This window comes from Candida parapsilosis, contig 006139 (genome assembly GCF_000182765.1).
Source record: "Candida parapsilosis strain CDC317 annotated contig 006139".
NCBI classification, from domain to species: Eukaryota; Fungi; Ascomycota; class Pichiomycetes; order Serinales; family Debaryomycetaceae; genus Lodderomyces; species Lodderomyces parapsilosis.
Window position 1 is genome coordinate 151,299 of NW_023503282.1, and position 20,778 is coordinate 172,076.

The 20,778-nt window shown below is 38.3% G+C and overlaps 6 protein-coding genes across 6 annotated transcripts; 2 read left to right on the forward strand and 4 right to left on the reverse strand. All coding sequences in view use genetic code 12, as the record gives it.

Moving 5' to 3' along the window:
• Positions 1-246: 246 nt before the first annotated feature.
• CPAR2_500660 (uncharacterized protein) lies at positions 247-3,318 on the forward strand (the record flags this gene model as incomplete). The annotated part of the gene is made up of 1 exon (XM_036810472.1): positions 247-3,318. The coding sequence occupies one exon, from the start codon at positions 247-249 to the stop codon at positions 3,316-3,318; it is 3,072 nt and encodes a 1,023-aa protein (XP_036667005.1).
• A 299-nt stretch (positions 3,319-3,617) lies between these two features.
• On the reverse strand, positions 3,618-7,454 carry CPAR2_500670 (transport protein particle complex II subunit; the record flags this gene model as incomplete). Its single annotated transcript, XM_036810473.1, has 1 exon — positions 3,618-7,454. The coding sequence occupies one exon, from the start codon at positions 7,452-7,454 to the stop codon at positions 3,618-3,620; it is 3,837 nt and encodes a 1,278-aa protein (XP_036667006.1).
• A 114-nt stretch (positions 7,455-7,568) lies between these two features.
• CPAR2_500680 (uncharacterized protein) lies at positions 7,569-8,825 on the reverse strand (the record flags this gene model as incomplete). Its single annotated transcript, XM_036810474.1, has 1 exon — positions 7,569-8,825. The coding sequence occupies one exon, from the start codon at positions 8,823-8,825 to the stop codon at positions 7,569-7,571; it is 1,257 nt and encodes a 418-aa protein (XP_036667007.1).
• Positions 8,826-14,372: 5,547 nt separating this feature from the next.
• On the reverse strand, positions 14,373-16,439 carry LYS4 (homoaconitate hydratase; the record flags this gene model as incomplete). Its single annotated transcript, XM_036810475.1, has 1 exon — positions 14,373-16,439. The coding sequence occupies one exon, from the start codon at positions 16,437-16,439 to the stop codon at positions 14,373-14,375; it is 2,067 nt and encodes a 688-aa protein (XP_036667008.1).
• A 1,617-nt stretch (positions 16,440-18,056) lies between these two features.
• Positions 18,057-19,523, reverse strand: CPAR2_500700 (uncharacterized protein; the record flags this gene model as incomplete). The annotated part of the gene is made up of 1 exon (XM_036810476.1): positions 18,057-19,523. One exon carries the CDS (start codon positions 19,521-19,523, stop codon positions 18,057-18,059), a length of 1,467 nt encoding a protein of 488 aa, XP_036667009.1.
• Positions 19,524-19,751: 228 nt separating this feature from the next.
• On the forward strand, positions 19,752-20,552 carry RCE1 (CAAX prenyl protease; the record flags this gene model as incomplete). The annotated part of the gene is made up of 1 exon (XM_036810477.1): positions 19,752-20,552. One exon carries the CDS (start codon positions 19,752-19,754, stop codon positions 20,550-20,552), a length of 801 nt encoding a protein of 266 aa, XP_036667010.1.
• Between the last annotated feature and the right edge of the window lie 226 nt (positions 20,553-20,778).

The window sequence follows — 20,778 nt, forward strand, 5'->3', positions numbered from 1 at the left end:
AGTGACTTTGTGTTTTCACCGAACAAAATAATATTGCGGATTTATGAATTTTGCAGCCATTACATATACATATAAGAGGATGTACATTGAAAAGTATATGAACCCTACCCGTCAAAAACCTGGCACCTTCATGTTAGAGACATTGCTTGACGGCATTCAATTGCATTCCCAAAAAATATATAAAGAGAGCTATCTTCCTTTGATTTACTGTCGGTTATACTTCTAGCTCAACTCCATCCACAAATAATGAAAAACTGGAATTCATTTGTGGCCATTTTCACGGCTTTCACATTCACAACGCTTACACTCGCTTCTGAAGTTACCGATGTTTTTCAAAGCTTTGACAGTTTGGTATGGCAAAATGCCGCCAACTACCAGTACAGTACTCCTGCAGCCCCAAGTTGGATTGCAACCTTATCCTGGAAGATTTTGGGCTCAAACGTGCATGCTGGTGATACTTTTACTTTAAATATGCCCTGTGTTTTCAAGTTTACCACCACTCAAGACAGCGTCGACTTAACGGTTGGCGATACTGTTTATGCTACTTGTCAATTTGCTCCTGGTGATTTAGTTGTTGCTTACTCCCAATTAAAGTGTACTGCTAGTAACAATGTTAAAGCAAGCACAAATGCTGCTGGTTCTGTTCATTTTCCTATTGCTTTCAACGTTGGGGGATCAGCAAATTCTGTCGATTTACAAAATTCCCAATGTTTTACCGCTGGTTCCAACCAAGTTACATTCACTGACGGTGACAAGGAGTTGACTACCACAGCAAACTTTCAAGGAGGAACAAACACGAATGGAAATTCGCCAACTGATACTATTGTTTACAACAATCGTGTAGTCCCATCGTTGAACAAACAACAGTTGTACTTGCTTGGTGGAACTTGTCCTAATGGATATAGGAGTGGAACTTTAGGCGTTACTATTGTTGGTGGAACACTTGACTGCTCAACCTTTCACGCTTCCATCACAAACCAATTAAATGATTGGTTCTTGCCAGAAGAGGCGGAGGCTATATCAGGCTCAACAAGCTGCAGTGGTAACTCTTTTACAATCAACTACAACAACATCCCCGCCGGTTATAGACCATTTTTGGACATTTTGGTTTCAGTTCCAACAGGTCAAGGATTACAAACTGCTTACACCAACACATACTTGTGTGCAGGAAGTTCATCGGTTAAGGATGGTTCAAAATCTACAACTTGGGGACCATACCAGAATAACGATGCTGGTGCTAATGGTAATGAAGTTGTTGTCACTACATCTACATGGCTTGGATCAACCACTTCAATAACAACTTTGCCCTTCAATACTGCCCCAGGTAATACTAAAACCATTGTTGTTGAAGTACCAATTCCAACTACTACAGTCACGTCTAGCTACACTGGTATTTCAACATGGACCACCACTATCACAGCTACACCTGGAAAGACAGCAACAGTTGTTGAATGGGATCCAATTACCCCTGCCGTAAGTTCTGAACCTCCCTCTTCGGAGCCACCAAGCTCAAGTGAGCCACCATCTAGTTCAGAACCACCAAGCTCAAGCGAGCCACCAAGCTCAAGTGAGCCACCATCCAGTTCAGAACCACCAAGCTCAAGCGAGCCACCAAGCTCAAGTGAGCCACCATCTAGTTCAGAACCACCAAGCTCATCAGAACTGGAATCTAGTTCGGAACCACCAAGCTCAAGCGAGCCACCATCTAGTTCGGAACCACCAAGCTCATCAGAACTGGAATCTAGTTCGGAACCACCAAGCTCAAGTGAGCCACCATCTAGTTCGGAACCACCATCTAGTTCAGAACTGGAATCTAGTTCAGAACCACCAAGCTCAAGCGGGCCACCAAGCTCAAGTGAGCCACCATCCAGTTCAGAACCACCAAGCTCATCAGAACTGGAATCTAGTTCGGAACCACCAAGCTCAAGTGAGCCACCATCTAGTTCGGAACCACCATCTAGTTCAGAACTGGAATCTAGTTCAGAACCACCAAGCTCAAGCGGGCCACCAAGCTCAAGTGAGCCACCATCCAGTTCAGAACCACCAAGCTCATCAGAACTGGAATCTAGTTCGGAACCCCCAAGCTCGTCAGAGACTGAGTCAAGTACTGAGCCACCATCAAGTTCATCTGATACTGATTTCCTGTCACTGAGTCAAGTTTCGTCTAACGACCATTCATCATCCTCAATTACACCACCTTACCAAAACAGTACTAGCCCTACTGGACCCTCTTCTGTTCCACCTAGTTCAGAATCCACAACTACTCCTACTGATTTACCAACCACGGAGTCTACTACTGACATATCATCCCCATCTAGTGAATCTGCTATTACATCACCAACTACCACACCAACCACAACTGATAATGGTAACGGAGGTGAAAACACACCAACCACAACTGATAATGGTAACGGAGGTGAAAACACACCAACAACAACTGATAATGGTAACGGAGGTAAAAACACACTGACTAATACAGGCACAAGTACTCCTTCCAACCCAACCACTCTGAGTGCAAACACAATTGATTCCCAACTGACAGCCTCATCGACTAATCCTCCAGAAAACAATGGAAACGGTGGAAACAATGGAAACGGTGGAAACAATGGAAACAATGGAAACGAAGGTAATGGATCTGGCAATGGATCTGGTAATGGATCTGGTAATGGATCTGGCAATGGATCTGGTAATGGATCTGGTAATGGATCTGGTAATGGATCTGGTAATGGATCTGGCAATGGATCTGGTAATGGATCTGGCAATGGATCTGGTAATGGATCTGGTAATGGATCTGGTAATGGATCTGGCAATGGATCTGGTAATGGATCTGGCAATGGATCTGGTAATGGATCTGGTAATGGATCTGGCAATGGATCTGGCAATGGATCAGGTAATGGATCTGGCAATGGATCAGGCAATGGATCAGGAGAAGGATCAGGAGAAGGATCTGGAGAAGGATCAGGCAATGGATCAGGAGAAGGATCAGGAGAAGGATCAGGAGAAGGATCAGGAGAAGGATCTGGAGAAGGATCTGGTAATGGATCAGGAAATGGATCAGGAGAAGGATCTGGTAATGGATCAGGAAATGGATCAGGAAATGGATCAGGAGAAGGATCAGGAGAAGGATCGGGAAGCAACCCAAGCATACAACAACAACAACCATCATCATCATCAAATGAGCCATCCTCATCCGCGTCCGCATTCAACACAAACACAACACCACCGATCATTTCCAACTATGAAGGATCAGGTTCAAGTCAAGGTGTATCTACATTCTTGACTGGTTTATTCATCATTATCAGTTCATTGTTATTCTAGATATCAAACATGTGACAATTTTTCGGCCATCATTTCTAATTTCTCCCAGTTCATTGCTTAGGGGTGATTTAAACTGGAGAGGGCCTTTTCTTCTTACTATTCTTTTTGAGGCCACGATTTTGTTGATCGTTCCTCCTATTCTTTTTTCGGTTTACTATACACTTTAATAGAGGCTTTATATTTTAATAGTTTACATTTGATTTAAATTTCGGTTACCCAGATTAGAATATTTGAAGCTGATTCTTTCTCAGTAGCAAAGTAAACATAAAAGCTAACCTTCATGATGTACAGCTTCTTCCCTAAAATGAAAATTGAATGTTTCGAACGTCAGGGACACTCATGATGGTTTCGCATCCATTGACAAATTCAATATCGGATTGGCTCGTAGCTCCTACTCCTCCACTTGTACCATTTTCAATTGGACTCACAACGATCTTGGGCAAGTACAACTTACCCACATGTAAAGGAATCAACACCAACGAAGTTTGAAATGGCGGGGCATCGTCGTTTGCATCCCCTGCTTCGCTTACGTCGCTAGCCTCCACTCCGGGACTGCTTATTGTTTGCTTTTTAAATCCTGATACTAACCAATTATCGTCCGGTTGTATCATAGCTTGGAATTTTTCTGCATTGGAAAGCGACGGCGGTGCAATCACTTCTGTATCGTTATCATTAGCATTAGTGGTTGACCTCGATGGCGATGACACAGCCAAAACCTGTTTCCCATCTGACCACTTCGTCACCGTTTTGATTCGTAGTGTGACTGGTATCGATTCTCCAACAATATACGTTTTCCTTTCATACACGTATTCAACAACATGAAGATACTTTAAAATAGGCACCGCAACTTTGATGTTTAGCTGATGTTGAATGGTATCTAGCTTATCAAGCTTGCAACTAGGGTGCATTGCAATACATCCACCTGGGGCAAGATTGACGAAGTTTTTATGCAATTGTACTTGATCTGACTCATGTTCCACATAGCGACCAATGACACGATCAGCAAACGATTGAACAAACCCGGCATTGACAATTTGCAACACATTCTGCACCGCATACTTGTTCAAGTCAAATTGGACTTTAGACAAGATTGTTTCTTTAATCAAGTACCAATAATGTATCAAATGTCCACCACCATTGGAATTCGACAACGAATCCCATACAATTTCAGTCAATTGTTGTTCACATTCATCTTGTAAATTGGTATAACAAAGTGATAAATCCAACTTATCTTCATCATCAATAGCGTGACCCACACGAGGGGTAATTTTGTAAAAAAATGTAATAGGCTGTTCACCAAATGCGACGAGATTGCGCAATTCACCGCTAGGCAGTTTGATTTCATAATCATCACTGACCAAATTCTGCAGCACTAATCGTATTGGCGATTTGGCATCAGCAGTTCCTACTTGAAATTTCGAGTAAAAAAATTGAGTCTTGAATACATCTTGCACTGAGACGGAAATTGCTAATCTTGTGTCAACATTGTATGATACTTGAGCAGTATATGTTACATCATCAGCAAGGTAACTAACGTGTGCTTGCATATTGATTAATTTCAAGTCATTGAAAAAAGTGTATGGTATTTGAAGCGTTTGTTTCTGTTTCGCATCGAGTTTATCAATGGTTAAATGAGGCTGTGAAAGTTGAACTCCGTCAGTATTTGAACTAAGACGTATCTCTATATTGGATACATCGTTTGATCCGGTCTTTAACACTAATGATACTGCATTAGTACCCAATTCAACCACTTTTGACGCTACGAATTGTGCTTGAAATTTGTAAACATTTTGGAAAATCAATACATCATTCGACAAAGCTGAATTGGAATTGGTAGTATGCTTGTGCTCAACAACAGTCTCATTAAAAATCGAATTATCAGGCACGGCTACAACACCCCCATCATCATCATCATTATCGTTATTGGAGTACTCATGAATAAATGACAATTTATCATTATAGGCAATCATCAATCTATGAATGGCAAACAACCCAAATTTGATATCTCGAGTATACAATTTAAAGATTTGTACCTCAGGTGATGCAGACAATAGAATATCGTCAGCCTTGAACGACAATTGCGTCTGAGTATCATCCATCAATGTAACCCCCATCGATGTAAATTTCAATGGCACATTGAATAAATTGTACACCTCCACTTCAATGAAATACTCATCACCTGGAGTAGCATCATTCGCATTGACAAATGGTTTCACTTTTGCTTTGAAGAAATGATTCAATGGATACAGCAATGGCTCACTCAACCCCTCTCCACAATTCTCGTCAATCTTGTTGAACAACTGAGCAACATGTTTGGCATTACGTACCAACTTGTATGAATTTATTCCCACACAATCACCATCGCGTTTCACCAAACACGCAAGTAAATTCAAACAAGTTCTCAACACCTCTGCATCGCCACCATCTACGCCATCTTCACCACTTTTCTTGCTTTTGTCTCGTAATTTCTCAACACAACCAAGATAAATCTCAAGCAAAACGCCACCTAGAAAATTCCAGCTATTCATAATAAAGTAATCATATGAATTCTGCAACGTATCCAAACATTCTTGATAATTGCCTTGATTGTAATTGAGTATGGCTAGGTCTAACGACAAGATGTCAATTGATTTAACTCTATTACATTTAACAAAATCACCAATTATATCCTCAGTTAAGTTAAAATAGTAGTCAACAAATGATTGTTCATTTTTCACAATTTCCATCAATTGGTGGTTCGTCAAGGTGGATTGGATGGAGCTTACTTGTGTTGTATCATCATTTAGATTCACTTCTTCAAATGTACAGTTTCCACGTAATCCATCAATTTCAATACCATTCAGTTTAGCAATCTTGCCAATTACGGTTCGTTTGAACAATTTCAACTCGGCTTGCATTTCCAATACATCAATTAATGGCACAACATCGCCATCTCCATCACGGCCTATACCACCAGCATCGTTATTATCGTTTACTGCGTTTAACAATTGATGCACAATAGGAATTCGCAAGAATGAATCAATGAGCAAATACACAAACTCATGACTATTATTGAAGTGCGAATCATTTAAAAACAACATCAACCGTTGATAAAGTCTTGAAATGTGTTTTGATGCAAGTGAATTTGACACAGCAGTACGAGCCAATTCTTGTAAAATGTAAGATTCATTAGCAAAAATCAAACTCTTTAACTGCACGAGATTAATCTCCTCATCTGAATTGATCAATTGTTGTTTTAAATTTTCCTCATTGATGAATTCATTAAATTTGAAATTGGTCAAAGACGACGCATTCAACTGGAGCTCATGATTAAACTGGCCTGGATTGTGACTTACAAGATTATCCAAATCAACAAGCAACTCTTCATTCACCACCAATGCATCTTGAAGTAACTTCATATCTTTTAATAGATTGTATAGTTCTAATTTAGCAGCTAGGCTTTTGATACCATTGCTTTTGCGTTTATGAATCAAATCATTAAACATGTGATATCGATCAACAAATGCACTCAGAAGTAACTGTCTCAATTGAATCATAAATGACGCAAACAAATCTTCATCCAGAACTTGTTTCAATTTGAATACCCTTTCCATGTTGTCACTACTGCCAGCTCTTGCAATGCTGGTGCCACTGCTGCTACTACTATTGTGCCCTGGCAAAATCGTCTTCATTTCCTTCCCCTCAGGCCCAAAATCATTCATCAACTTGTCAAAAAACGAGCTCTTGATAATCGAAGACAGTCGATCTTTGCCATCCAGTGGAACATACAACACAATCATCCACGAACAATCATTTGTCCTTAATACCAAGTTTTTCAACCATTCACGAATCAAAGGACGTACTTGGCCACGGTATTTGTCCAAAGAATCCACTTGGACAAAGATGAGCCGGACATAGGTCTTGATATCATGAGTAGTGAGGTGGTGATGGTAGTCTGCCTTTTTGGGAACTTCTTCAACGAATTCAACGTCGAGTTTAGGGATCGTTTTCATCAGTTGGTTGGACTTGAATCGAACATGGAGATTGGTTAGTGGTAGTCGTTTTGAAATGTCATTTTGGATACGCGGATATATACCAAACGGATCATAGTACCCAATTTTAACTAGGTCTAGTCGCGCAGGGGCTGTACTGTCCATTGGAGTCGTAGAGGAAAATGTTGCAAAGTTGTGGATTTCTTCTATTCATAAAAAAAAAAATATCAAATTTACGCGACATATACAAAAACAGACAATACTAAACAAGCATCTACTCTAAAACCAAGGCAATTTGGTGTTCTCTTCCCAAATCAACTGACCTTTTTTCAACTGTTCCTCTTCTTCAGGATTATTAATCAAGATACCCGACCGTGATGAATTCTCCAACCTAGTCTCCGTGCCTGGCCACAACTCAATCAATTTTCGTCCAACATTATCACTAATCTCCAGTTCCCATAGCTTAACATTGATGGTAGGTTTGCCAAGTATTGGATAATGGACCAATTGATGAATTGCCAATTTGATCAAATTCAAAACTATCTCATCTTGAGCTTCTTTATCAAATGCAACCGCTTTTAAAATTGTCGCATAGTTTGCATCACCATTTTCTAACCAATCAATTGTCCAAACGATAAATCCAGCAATTTCACCATTGGACAGTTTGATCTTGAGTCCAAATATCTTTGGTTCTTGAGCAAAACTATCCTTGATAGTTTCGTATTCGTTATTGAAATCGATGGTGTGGCCCTTTGGTTCATGGAACAACTTATGGGTAATGAATTTTGCACGTAAATGAAACCAATCGATTAAATCAGAAGTAGGTTTGATTGATACACGCGTCTTGTGGTCTTGTTTCACCTTAGCGACCATTTCTTGTTCGAAATGGACTCGGTATTGACGCATCAAATCTTGAAACTGATGATATTCAACCAACTCGTAATCCACTTGGGGAGAATTGCCCGATGTACCAACTTCTCCCTTGAGAGGGATATTGATCAAGTCAACAGGGAAAGATTTAAACCCATTCTTGGCGTAATATTCCCCAATTTCAGAATACAAAAACATGAACCCATCGGAACCAACAAGGTCACGTTTAGCCAATTCAACCAACTTGTTAACCATGATTCTAGCATACCCCTTCCCACGTTGTTGTGGATAAGTGAATACACCACCAATGCATCCACTAAGGACGTTGGTCTGTTTCACATGACCCCTTGCATCTTTGTCGTATTCAAATTTCAAACTATCACGAACAAGTAACTCAATAGAACAAAGTGGCTCATCATCATTATCACCATCATTGTAGCTCGATTTCAACATGTACACATACAACTTGTTATTCCCCGACGAGGTGATTTTTGATTTACTCAAAACGTATTCTCTCAAGACATAATCTTTTTCTGACAAGCATCCTTTCCAAGCAAGACTGTTTTGAAATCTAGTGAAATCAATGATTTCTTGGTCAGTTAAATGGACTAATTTAAATTGTTCAGAAGTGGTGGTGGTGGTGGTGGGAATCAGTGAAGGTGACATTATCGATAATCGCGGAAGTGGTTGCTGTTATGAGCTCAAAGTTTGTCGAGGTATCTCTGGTTGATATATTTATTCAAAACAACTTCAGCGGCCACGTGTGGAGATCTATCCTTGTTTCCTGATGCCGTTCATGTCTTTTTCCTCTTTTTTTTTTCCTCTGTAGAGTGTGTGTTGTGCACTCTGTCTCCTTTTTTTTTTTTTTGTTGATTTAGTTGTAAATCCACTAACGTCAACCCATCGCGAGGTTTTTTGGGTGTGGTTTTGCAATTTTGGTGATGATTTTGATATTCGCTTTGTTTTCTTTTTTCGCGTTTGTCCACTAACGTTAAGTACTCGCGGTGGCATAATTAAGCGGGATACTTTCCTAATTGGGCGGAAAGATGCGCTAGAGAGAGAGAGAGAGAGAGAGATTCAATTAGTTGCGTCTATAACCGAAGATAAGGAAGAGAGTACAATTTCAATTTAACGTTGGAATTAAAGCAGTAGCTCATAAATGAGGAAATAAGCTGTATGGACTGGATGCTCGTTCATATGTATATTGATTTCTGTGATGTATTATGTCGTTGAATGTTTTCCCTTTTCTGCAAGATTTTTCAGTCAAATTGTGGTTGAGTAGATATTTTGCTCTTGTAGACAAAAGATGTGAAGCATGTTTTATAGAGGTGAGTTCATAGGCAAGGTGTTTGGTTGAAACTCGATGATTGAGACGAGAAGATTATGCACCAATTAAGAAATTGCACAATTGTATCCACCAAGTGGAAGTTTGCTGCAAAAGTCCTTTGCAACCGAGAGAGTATCAACGAGAAACAAACACTATGTAATCTTTAATTGATTCTTTTGCTTTGCACAAGTCGACGTTATGATGACGATATGCTGTGTTAAAACGGTAATCCACAGCAACGATGTGTCAGGTTGGAAAGCTCATTGTAAGAAGAAATATATTCCATGCTATCGCACGCTTTTAATCTGATGATCTTGTGACTACGTTCACGCTAGTTCTGGCTGAATCTGGAGAACTACGAGATTCTTACATCCGGAATCTACATATAAATTTCTATGGACGTTTTGTCTTGCTTCCAACCATGTAATTCTTTAGTTTAAAAACTCTACTACGTTATTGTAATCTTTGACCAATCTGAAATTTCCAGTTGTATTACTCGGAGTTTGCTATTGATGTAACGAAGGATTGGCCGTCTTCCTTTATTGTGTAAAACTTTTTTTGTTTTTGCGATGAATTTCGCAACTTAATGAGGACAATCGATTTGCGGGGAATAAAGCCACAAAAATCGACAAACACTGTAAAAGCAATCCACACTCTCATAACCACTGGTGGTGGAAGATTCTCGTGGAGGCTCATCAAACGTTTTGTTTTTGAATGCAATGGAATCTAAGGGAGCAAACTTACATAACTTCGAACTTGTTAAAAAGAAACAATGGAGAAATTTAAAAACACGAAATCTTTTGATTTCTTATTTTAACCGCCAAGTGGGTTTTTGCAATGTAACACCGCCGGAACCGGGACTTGATTCTTTGAGTCGGGTAAAATTTCTGCGAGAAAGAAACGGAGTTCCATCTCGAGGGGGATTGCTACGAAGACAAGATACAAGCAATACACACTTTCCGTTCCTGTGGTTGCTTCTTCAACCACAGAATCAAAGTGGTACAAAAATTAGCGTCACTTTAGTTACAAGAGGTATGTTCGGTTGTTTAACTTGAATGACACAACACTTGATAATAATGAGTTTGTTTTGAAATAGTCACGAGACGACTTGTTGAAAATAATGTAAAAAATTACTTTGAAACAACGGTAAGTACATATGTCAGAGAAAGAACATAATTATTTCATAGGAGATAAGTGAAAAAAAGAAGGGAGAATTTGAGGGGAGAGGGATGGTCCAAGAGATATAATGTTCGCTTGCCTTTGGGAAGGATGATGATCTTAAAATGCCGTGTCGAAGACCAGTAAGGATGTAAGCATTTCTTTTATTTCTGTCTTCCCCCCACCCTCTCCCCACACAAGATGCGATTAGATGTACTACTACTACGCTACTATTACTACTACTACTACTATTAATAAACGGCTTTATTTTTGGTAAATTAGTTAGGTCCGGTGGTACACTATATTGAGTAATAAAGAAATAATAATAAGAAAATGAGGGGTATTAATAGGCTAGAGTAATGACCTAAAAGTATGGCTAGGTAGTAGAAGTAGTAGTAGTAGTACTAGCAGAAGCAGTGCTGGTTGAATGACCAATGCTCACTTTGTTTGCACATTGTTTATAGTTACATTTTGTTTACATTTTGTTTACACTTTGTTTTTACTATATTTCGTAGTTGATTTTTGATGATCTGAAAATTGTGGGGTAAAGATGGTATTCCTGTATAATAGCTTTGATTATCTTTAGTTTTGTGTTTTCCATAGAACAAAATTATAATATTCTTTTGCAACAGTGAAAACAGTAAACAAACAAAACAGCCAAAAACCAACCAAAACAAAACAAAACACCAACACCAACACCAACACCAAACACCACAGAGCACTACAGAACGGAGTTCACAAAGTTTTGACTAAAGACAGTAGGATTTAGTATTTAAACAATAGATAGAACAATGGAGTTAAGAAAAAGAATATTCTACTGAATGATGATGATTGTGATTGTAGCTCTGTGTTTGGTAGTAGTACATATATCCGACGAAACAAATGCAAATACTATCACAACTTACAGTTCCTGTTACGTAGTAAGTGGAAGCGGTGGCTACATACCCAAGTAGGAAGTGATGTATATGGTGAAAAGTATGCGTTTGCTGTGCTTTGCAATTGATTGCGTGGTTACATTTTGTTTTTGTTTTTGCTAAGCTGTGGGGTATGTGTACTACACACATATAAGTGTTGCATTGCATATTGACTCGGTGGAGGAGAAGGAGGAGGAGGAGGAGGATATATATCTCATCTCATCTCAAGAGCCACCAGTGAGTAAGTACATCCACCAGAGAAAGTAAAAGCAAAAGTAAAAGTACTAGTAACTAATAACTAATAACTAATACGAATAAGTGTGTGTGTGTGTGTGTGTGTTTGTACATCTCATTCTATGAAGAGATTCATTTTTCATCAACAACGATAGTACTGATACTACTCCTACTACTACAGTCGAACAGGTAGTTAAAACTCCCAGAATACTTTTTTTCTTCATTACATTAAACACGTAAATACATTCTCTATAGCCATTAGTTTATATTGTTATACAACTTGTGTTTAAAAGAACAAGCAATGATATTGTAACCATATATACAATTGTTGATGAAATCCAATACTAAATCAGTAAACAACAAAACAAACAACATCAAATTCATCAAATAAAATAGTAGTGAGTCTAACATATTGTATGCTCCTTCAACTAATGAGTCATCTGTTGTATTGCTACTACTACTACTACTGGTAGCTGTAGCTGTGGTGGATTTAGATGAGAATAATGACATAATAGGCTATCGGTGTGTGTTATAATAGTAGTAGCAGTGGGTAGCAGTGCAGTGGTGGAGTAGTAGCTGTTATTGATGATTATTTGTATGATTTGATTGGTATCAAACTCAAGTGGTGTCCAAAGTACCGGTGGATTCTTGAGGATTCGTGTGTGATTATATATATAGTCTTTTCAATAGTCCTTCAGTGGAAATGTGTATATGCATTCCTGTATATAAAATACATCAATAAAAAAAACTTAAAAAAAAAAAAAAAAAAAAAATAATTTAAAAAACTCCATAATTACACAAAGCACCAAAAAAGAAGAAGATATATTATATACAGGATACATATATCAATTGTTACACAAACTCGGGTGGTAATAATATAAAAAACAAAAGAGCATGAACGAAAATATCACATTCATCTTTAAGCAATAAGGACACACGTGACACTCTATTTCCCCTCATTTCTTTGCTGGTGGTCACACAAATGATCATCAAACCCAGCACAACAAATCACTGCACCAATACAACTCATGAGTGTTTCTATAAAATGCCCTGTACCGGATCTATTTTCAATTTGCAATAGCAATTGTTTCGTTAGAACAACAACTGTATATTTTGTTACTTGTTATAATATCAAACTAAACAACTAAAAGAATTCACATTTAAGTTATCATACAGTTGGCAAAATGATTCGAATATTATAATAGCAAACTGTTAATAATATATCAAACACTTTTTACTAATAAGCAATACAACTTGCTTTTAGCAAATTGCTCTCTTCTGCTCTTGTTACGAAATCCGTTACAATATGTAGACAAAAATGAGTGCTGACAATTTCAATATTGCAGTGCTTTTGTTGTTACATTAGTTGCAGTATCACTGTGCCCTAATTTTATTAGCAAATGTTTTAGGATACTTGAACAACCAAACCATTTGCTGGTTTAAAACTACAATAGGGAATGGAAATAAAAAAACTGTACTTTCAATGCCTTCTTTGTTGTAGCCGTTACGCACCTTCTTTTCCATTGGAGAGCCACCAGCTTCAAACGAATTTCAAGTGACATACATCTACACTCCTGTTTTAGCTCCTTACTCATTGTTCCAAATGCAATGGAAATATACCGTCCAAGTAACGGTTCCTGTTGTTTCTTGTATGTCGGACTTTTCACCTTAATGGTAAGAACAATAACAATAAGAAGAAGCTTTTCTTACTCTTCCTATTTGGGAAAGGAGGGGCAATTTGGGTTAGGTAGTGGGATGGTGATCAAAAATACAAAACAATAAGACAAAAAAACGGAATTGACACGACAATACTTTACGAGTGAAGACAGGAGGATAAAGAGTATTTGGATGCCGATTTCCAGCACTAATTGTTAATGCGGATATCACCCACTTTCCGTTTTCATTCAAGCAACGTGGGCAGTGCACTATTAGGGGAAAATCACTTTTCACCCACCTCCAACGAATCCCTTAACAATTTCACATGGGGATTCTAAATTACACAAAACATGAACAGAAAAACCGTTTTCTGCAATCGAATCCCCCCCGTCAATAAAATGGAAACCTTGATATAAACACACTCTCGAAAGCATCATTTGCATCATAACAACCTTTTACCACATTGTTGAGTATGTAACCAGATTATATGAACTACCTAGAGGCTGAGCTTAGCTCAATTCTATATCTAATTAGGTAAAAGACACACACATGAAATACCACAGTGTGTTGGCCTCCCTTTTTGTTTTTTGTTTTTTGTTTTTTTTGGCGATTCTAGATGCAAGCGAAAACACAATACGGAATGACTGAATACAATAAAACAGCCCTCTCTAAACAATAAGGAGTGTACACACTATCACAGGGGGTAAAGCGAAAAGAAAATTAAAACCGTTGATCTTAACCATCCTATGCAGATCATCCTGACAACCGTTTCTTTCCAGAAACACCGAGGAAGTTTTTGCCGTTAACATCGCCACTCCAACAGCTCTACAATCGATCCTTCTCCTTCTTTAAAGAATAAATATTATCAATTACACACAATCTATATGCAGTATGAAATCCACCCCCTTCCTAGTTCCTCCCTTTTTATTGTTCTTTTTGCAACTCCGACTTAACCCATCCTTCTAACCCACCTTTAACGATAATATCCTGTAAATTAGTACCCAACTCACCAACCTTCTGTTGCAAAATCACTTCACCATCCAAATCAGCAACAGTAACAAGGGCTTTCGTAACATCCCACTTCAAAAACCATCCTGTACGTATAGTCAACTCATTTACACCATCATACTTGACACGTAACTTCTCAATCAATTCAGGAATCTCAAGTGTTAACAAGGCATTATTGATTGAATTTCTACTGAATATGTTTCCAAATGATCCAGCAACAACCAACTTCATGCCACGTGCTAAAATACATGTAGCTGCTTGTTCACGAGATGAGCCAGTACCAAAATTGTAACCACTAATTATAATGTCATCCAGTTTGGTCTTGGTCTTGAATTCGGGGTCATAGTTTTCCATACACACTTCTGCCATTTGTTCGCGTGATATATCATCTTGGTAAGTGTATTTCCCAGGGTATATTCCGTCAGTGTTGATGTTATCGGCATTACACAAGATGAGTTCACCTTGAATTGATTTGGGGAATCCAGGCAACACTTCAACTGAAGCTTCGCTGGTATCGTCTTCACTAATTGGTTCTTCAGAAGTGGCACCAGTATTGCCACTACTCTTTGGTAAATCAATACTTTTAACAATTTCTGGTGATGCATTGACGGGCTTGCCATCAATTTCCTCGGGAGCACCAATTTTACCCAATACGGCCGACGCAGCGACAACTTCAGGTGAAGCCAAATATGCCAATGCATCCTTAGAGCCCATTCTTCCTTTGAAGTTACGATTCGTTGCACTGATCCCTACTTCGCCATCTTTTAATAACCCAGTACCCAAGCCAATACATGGTCCACATCCAGCAGGTAATGGTTTCGCGCCAGCATCAATTATGGTTTGCCAAGCACCAGCAGCTTCAGCATCCTGTTGCACTAATGAAGAAGCAGCGGCAACGTAAAATTCAACATTTGGGTGCACTTTATGACCCTTCAAGACATCAGCAGCTGCTTGGATATCGGATAAACGTGAGTTGGTACATGAAACCAAGTACGCCTTATTGATGGCAATATTATCTTGAGATAATTTTGACAACGGATTGGACACTTTGACTGAGTTCGGACCCGAGACATAAGGCGATAACGTATTCAAATCAATAACCAAGTGCTTGGCATATTTGGCATCCTCATCACTGGCTAAACTTCCTCTCCTTAAAGCTTCTATAGTGTCTTTATTGATTCTAGGATGGTTTGGACCCAATTTTTGCAACCTCCCTTCATAAAACTCAATCAACTTGTCATCAATGGGGAACAATCCACTCAATGCACCCCATTCAGTAGTCATATTAGCTATAGTTAATCGATAATCAATAGGCAAATTCTCAACACCATCTCCAACAAATTCAATAGCATGATTTAATACTTCATCGTTATTGAAAACTCCACACAATGCAACAATAATATCCTTACCAGTGACCCCGTTTTGCAAGTTCCCCTTTAATTCAACTTTGGCTACGGGTGGGATTTGCCACCATGTTTGGACAGTGGCCCATATACTTGCGGCATCAGTACGCACAATTGGTGTACCCAATGATCCAACACCACCATAGGTATTACTATGTGAATCTGAAGCCACCGTCAAGTTTAATGGAAACGCATATCCTTCTTCAATCATGATTTGATGGCCAATTCCTCTTCCAGCAGGATAGAAATCGATACCTTGCTCTTTGGCAAATCGTTCAATATTGGCATACTTGGCCAAATTCTTTTCCGTCTTATTTTGCACATCATGATCCAAAGTACACACAATTTGACGATTGTCTTTGACCCTTTTGGCACCCAATCCCATGAATTTTGTCGCTACTGGCCATGAGTTATCATGTGACATACAATGAGCTGGCTTGATGGTGACATAATCACCAGTGTGGACTAGCTTGTTTGGAGGTAAGTTGACAGCATATTTTTGCACGATTTTCTCAGTCAAGTTCTGACCACTGCGTAATGGCGTGGAAGTAGATATAAAACGATGAAGGTGTAGCCTCATTGTTGGAGAGAGTCTATAGTTGAAGTTTTGTTTTGTTCTTTGGTTGAGTAAATGGTGAAAAATTTTTGGTGCTTGTCACACAGATTCAATTTCCTTATCGAGAATGCTACTTTATATGCAGGATATGATAAAACTTTTTTTTTCCCTTTCTTCATCAATTAGCCGCGAATGAGTCACACACGCTTCCGTTTAGTAATCACTTAATACATTGGAATCTATTGGAGAACCACATACAATGCGGCTTAGTAAAAATTTGGACAAACTACCTTTGATATAAGGTAGTGGACTAGCATGTCCTAGAGCTTTTTCCAACTGCCTGCCAATTAAAACATCCAACTTTCTATTGTACTAAAAACATTTAACAAAAGTTTATAAAGTCTTATACAAGTTAAAGTATCATCTTCTAATATCAAAGCAAGTGGAATAAGTGTGATTACAATATCGTCTTTTATCATATATAAACCACCTCCAACATTAAGCAACAAAGCACTAATCGTTGTTAGATTATGACGGGTTTTGACTCGAAAAAAATACCCCCTGAAGTTGTTTAAATGTAGGGTCACCAACACCACTCGCAGTTCCAAACGGCGGGATCCTAAAAAAAATAAAATAAAAGGTCGCTAGTACCCAAGACATGTATGCACATTGTATTTATTCTATTGGTTAATTTTATCAAAAGTTTTAACGTACCATATACATTTCATCCCATCGTTATACTTTTGATATACTTTTCATATATAGCAATCAACTTGATATTACATCTCATACTTTATGACACTATCTTAGGATTTGCTAGTATTATTAAAAACATCAAGGTGTAAGAGGCTCGATTTTAACTCCAAAAAGTCGTAACACAAAACAACAAGCCTAACTCTTTCTCATAAAATAGTAAAGGTAAAAGTAAATTGTCATGCATTTGTCCCTTCCAACTGGTGACGCCCCGTTTTTTCCCTTCTAAAGTTATGGTATAGAATAAAAGCGGAGGAACTATCCTTTGATATATTTCCACCATTAACCAATATTTGTATGATGAAAATTTTTTATCAACAGATTGTAAATCCAAAAAAAACTGGAGATAAGCAAAGCACAAGCAATTACACTGAATTTGGGACAAAAAAAAAAAAAAAAGAATAACCAAATAAGAGCAAACGGTCATGACATAACTCGAACTTGAATAGAGAAACACGAGAAGAAGAAAGGAGGAAGGAGAATATTCTTAATTTCTTAACTTTATTTTTTTTCTTCCCCTTGAAATTAAAAGGATAGCCTCTTGTAGAAAACAGATATTTTGTGACACTGATTAAAAAGGAAAATTAATTCAAATTACACAAAACTTAGTGGGAAAATGTAAAATCCTTTTGGAAAATAGTGTCAGATTAGTTTTAGTCAATGTGTAGCTTGATTTCCAGTTCAAAGATTATAAACCATTGGTAGCTATCACCATATTTAAATGTGAACCATAAAGAGGTAACGTTCAACCATCAAGGTTCGGCGTGACCATTTCTTCAATGTAAACTTTAATCCCTAGACTCCGAACTTAATCTTGATACTAACCATACATAATATCCAGTCACATGACAAATTGCACCCATATGGCAAGATCAATGTATAGCTCTATTAATTTTTTTCATCCAATGCTGCTTTATTGCTACTGCGAACCCATATAAGAACCACTAAACCAATGGTGAGGAATGTGTTTAACCAACCTGACCAATGGGTAAATTGTACATTTATAAATTGTGCTCTCTCCACTGTTTGCATCAAAAGTATTGATTCATATCTTGCTTGAGTATCTGCAGACTGGGTTGGCATATGATCTAGTTCCTTGAATATATTGGATATAAGCCAAGAGCCCCCGACCGCTGCACCGAGACCATGTATAACCAAGGGCATAATCCAGATCACCAAAGTTGATTTCTTAAATGTGGAAACGACTTTATCCGGTGATCCTATGTCAGGGTTGGGTGGGGTTGCCGCCAATCGCTTCTTAGTCTTGAAGTAAAACACTATGGACAACAAGATCCAAATAAAGTCAAGTAAAAAATTCACACCATTCAAGATATTGGCAAAACTTTCTGTCGCAATTGTGGTCCAAACTAAAGGGATAGTGCCTGGTGATTGGATGCAAATCATTCCGATAATCATTATAGAGAGTTTCACCGCGAACAACACAGTCGTCTTTAGAAACAAATCACGCGGGAATTTCCTATAACTTTGTGAATCATCATTGTAGTAGTAAACGACACCAAGTCCCATTGCAAAAAGAAGAGCTACGTACTGGTCAACAGCTTGATGGATATTCGCGGCGAGTTCCAAAATGAACGGTGAAATGGCCATGATCGAAACCGATTTGTACGGTTCAATCAAGTAGTTTTGCAGGTATAATTGAATAAAGTAGATTGTATACTCCATAGTAAATGGGATTAAAGTTAAAAGTACAACCGTATTCGTGATGGCTTTAACAGAACTCAAATTTTGTGAGCCTTTTGCATCCTTAGTCTTTGTAAGCTTCATCAATGCAGCAAATATACCCACCAAAAGTACCAACAACCACTTCAAACTGTTATAATACAAGTAGCTGGCGTAGTTTAGATTTCCGTAATACTTTTTAAAATGTACTGGCAACACAAAATTTGGAACATTGACAGGGTCTGGTGCAATATAGACACAATACATTCCGGAATCTACCACAGGAAATATAATCTCTTTATCTATGATCCCACTCCAGAAATTCAGTGAGTCAAGAGAATGCCCCTCAACGGCGTCGGTTATGAATTGACCTTCATCGTTCAACATCTTGAGGTACAACTCCGTCTTGTTTTGAGGGTATAAGTTAGTGAAATTCCTAATTATAGGAACCGATGCAAAGTTGACGATATCATCATAATTGAATATCAAACCAGGGATTTTGTAGTCAGCTATAATTTCATTTACAAGAAGTTTGACATATGAGCCGTCATTATTGGGTTTTGCTTGAACTCGACGGCAAATGGCACCGCTATCATTAGTGAGTACTGTGAAGTTTCTGCCAAGCACGGAAACAAAAAAAAGACACAAACTTAAGCAATTGCTTAGCAAAGTCATCTCTGGGGTCTAATTTGTTTTTGATGCAATTTTCAAGAAAGAAAACTGAACCCAATTGATTCTCAAAAATTGAATTTTTGTGACTTCAAGGTCGGCTCTCCTGATTTGTCAGCGGTGACCTTAGCGTCCAAACACAAAACCACAACAAAACGGACAATAAATTGAAAACATTTTATTGCTAGTGAAACAAAAATTGCGCGTATTCTTCCATTTTTACAAACTAGACACATGCAAATGCTATACGAGCTTCTAGCATTTGCAATTGCTTCATCGTATGTCTTTGCGATCTACTTTAGGCAGCCAAGCGACCTAAAAAGCAAAGATCGTAATGACATCAGTGTGATTAGGTATAGATTGCAGCGAGTCACATTACTCTGTGTTGGACTCGTTATCCTTGTTCCATTGTTGGTTCCAAGAACATTTAAGGACAATATACGACAAATTGGCATTATCCCAAGCCTCACCAAAAGTGGCAGTATTTCAACTGATTTTATCAATATTGTGTATTCACTTTGTTTCATCAACATCTTATTTGCATCGTCGATATTTCAAATCTTTGTGGAAGGTTATCAATCAACGATCCAAAACGTATTCACCACGCCAATGATCTATAACTTCAGAGACTATATTTTTGCCCCAATTACAGAAGAACTAATATACCGTGGTTTGGTACTTTTAGTCGTGTCCAAGTCATGCCCCAATTTCATCAAGTATACACCATATTTGTTTGGTATTGCTCATTTCCATCACGCTTTACAATTGTATCGTAAACAGACACTGAACTTGTCGTGCATAGCTGTGTCAACGTTGTTTCAATTCACCTATACGTCGATATTTGGATACTTGGCCAATTGGATATATTTCACAACTGATTTCAACCTTTGGTGTCCAATTCTTGTACATCTGTTTTGCAATTTCTATGGATTTCCTACATTGACAATTGATTCAAAAAGACCCGTGGTGCATGCTGTTTACTACTTGTTGGTAATAGGTGGAATTTGGCATACATATCTAGAAATCGCTAGATGAGAGGAGATGGCAGAGGAGAGTGCCGCAAAATGTCACTGCACAGGGGGTTAAATTACGCGAGACCATAATTCTCCACAGATGTGATAAGTTCTCGACATGGCAACTATTTTTGGCTAAGTCAGCAGTAAAAGGTTATGATAGTGACTCCCGTAAATACTATTTTGCTTTCCGTTGCTATCTGAAAAACGAGATGGTTCACTACAACGATTTTACACCATCAACAATG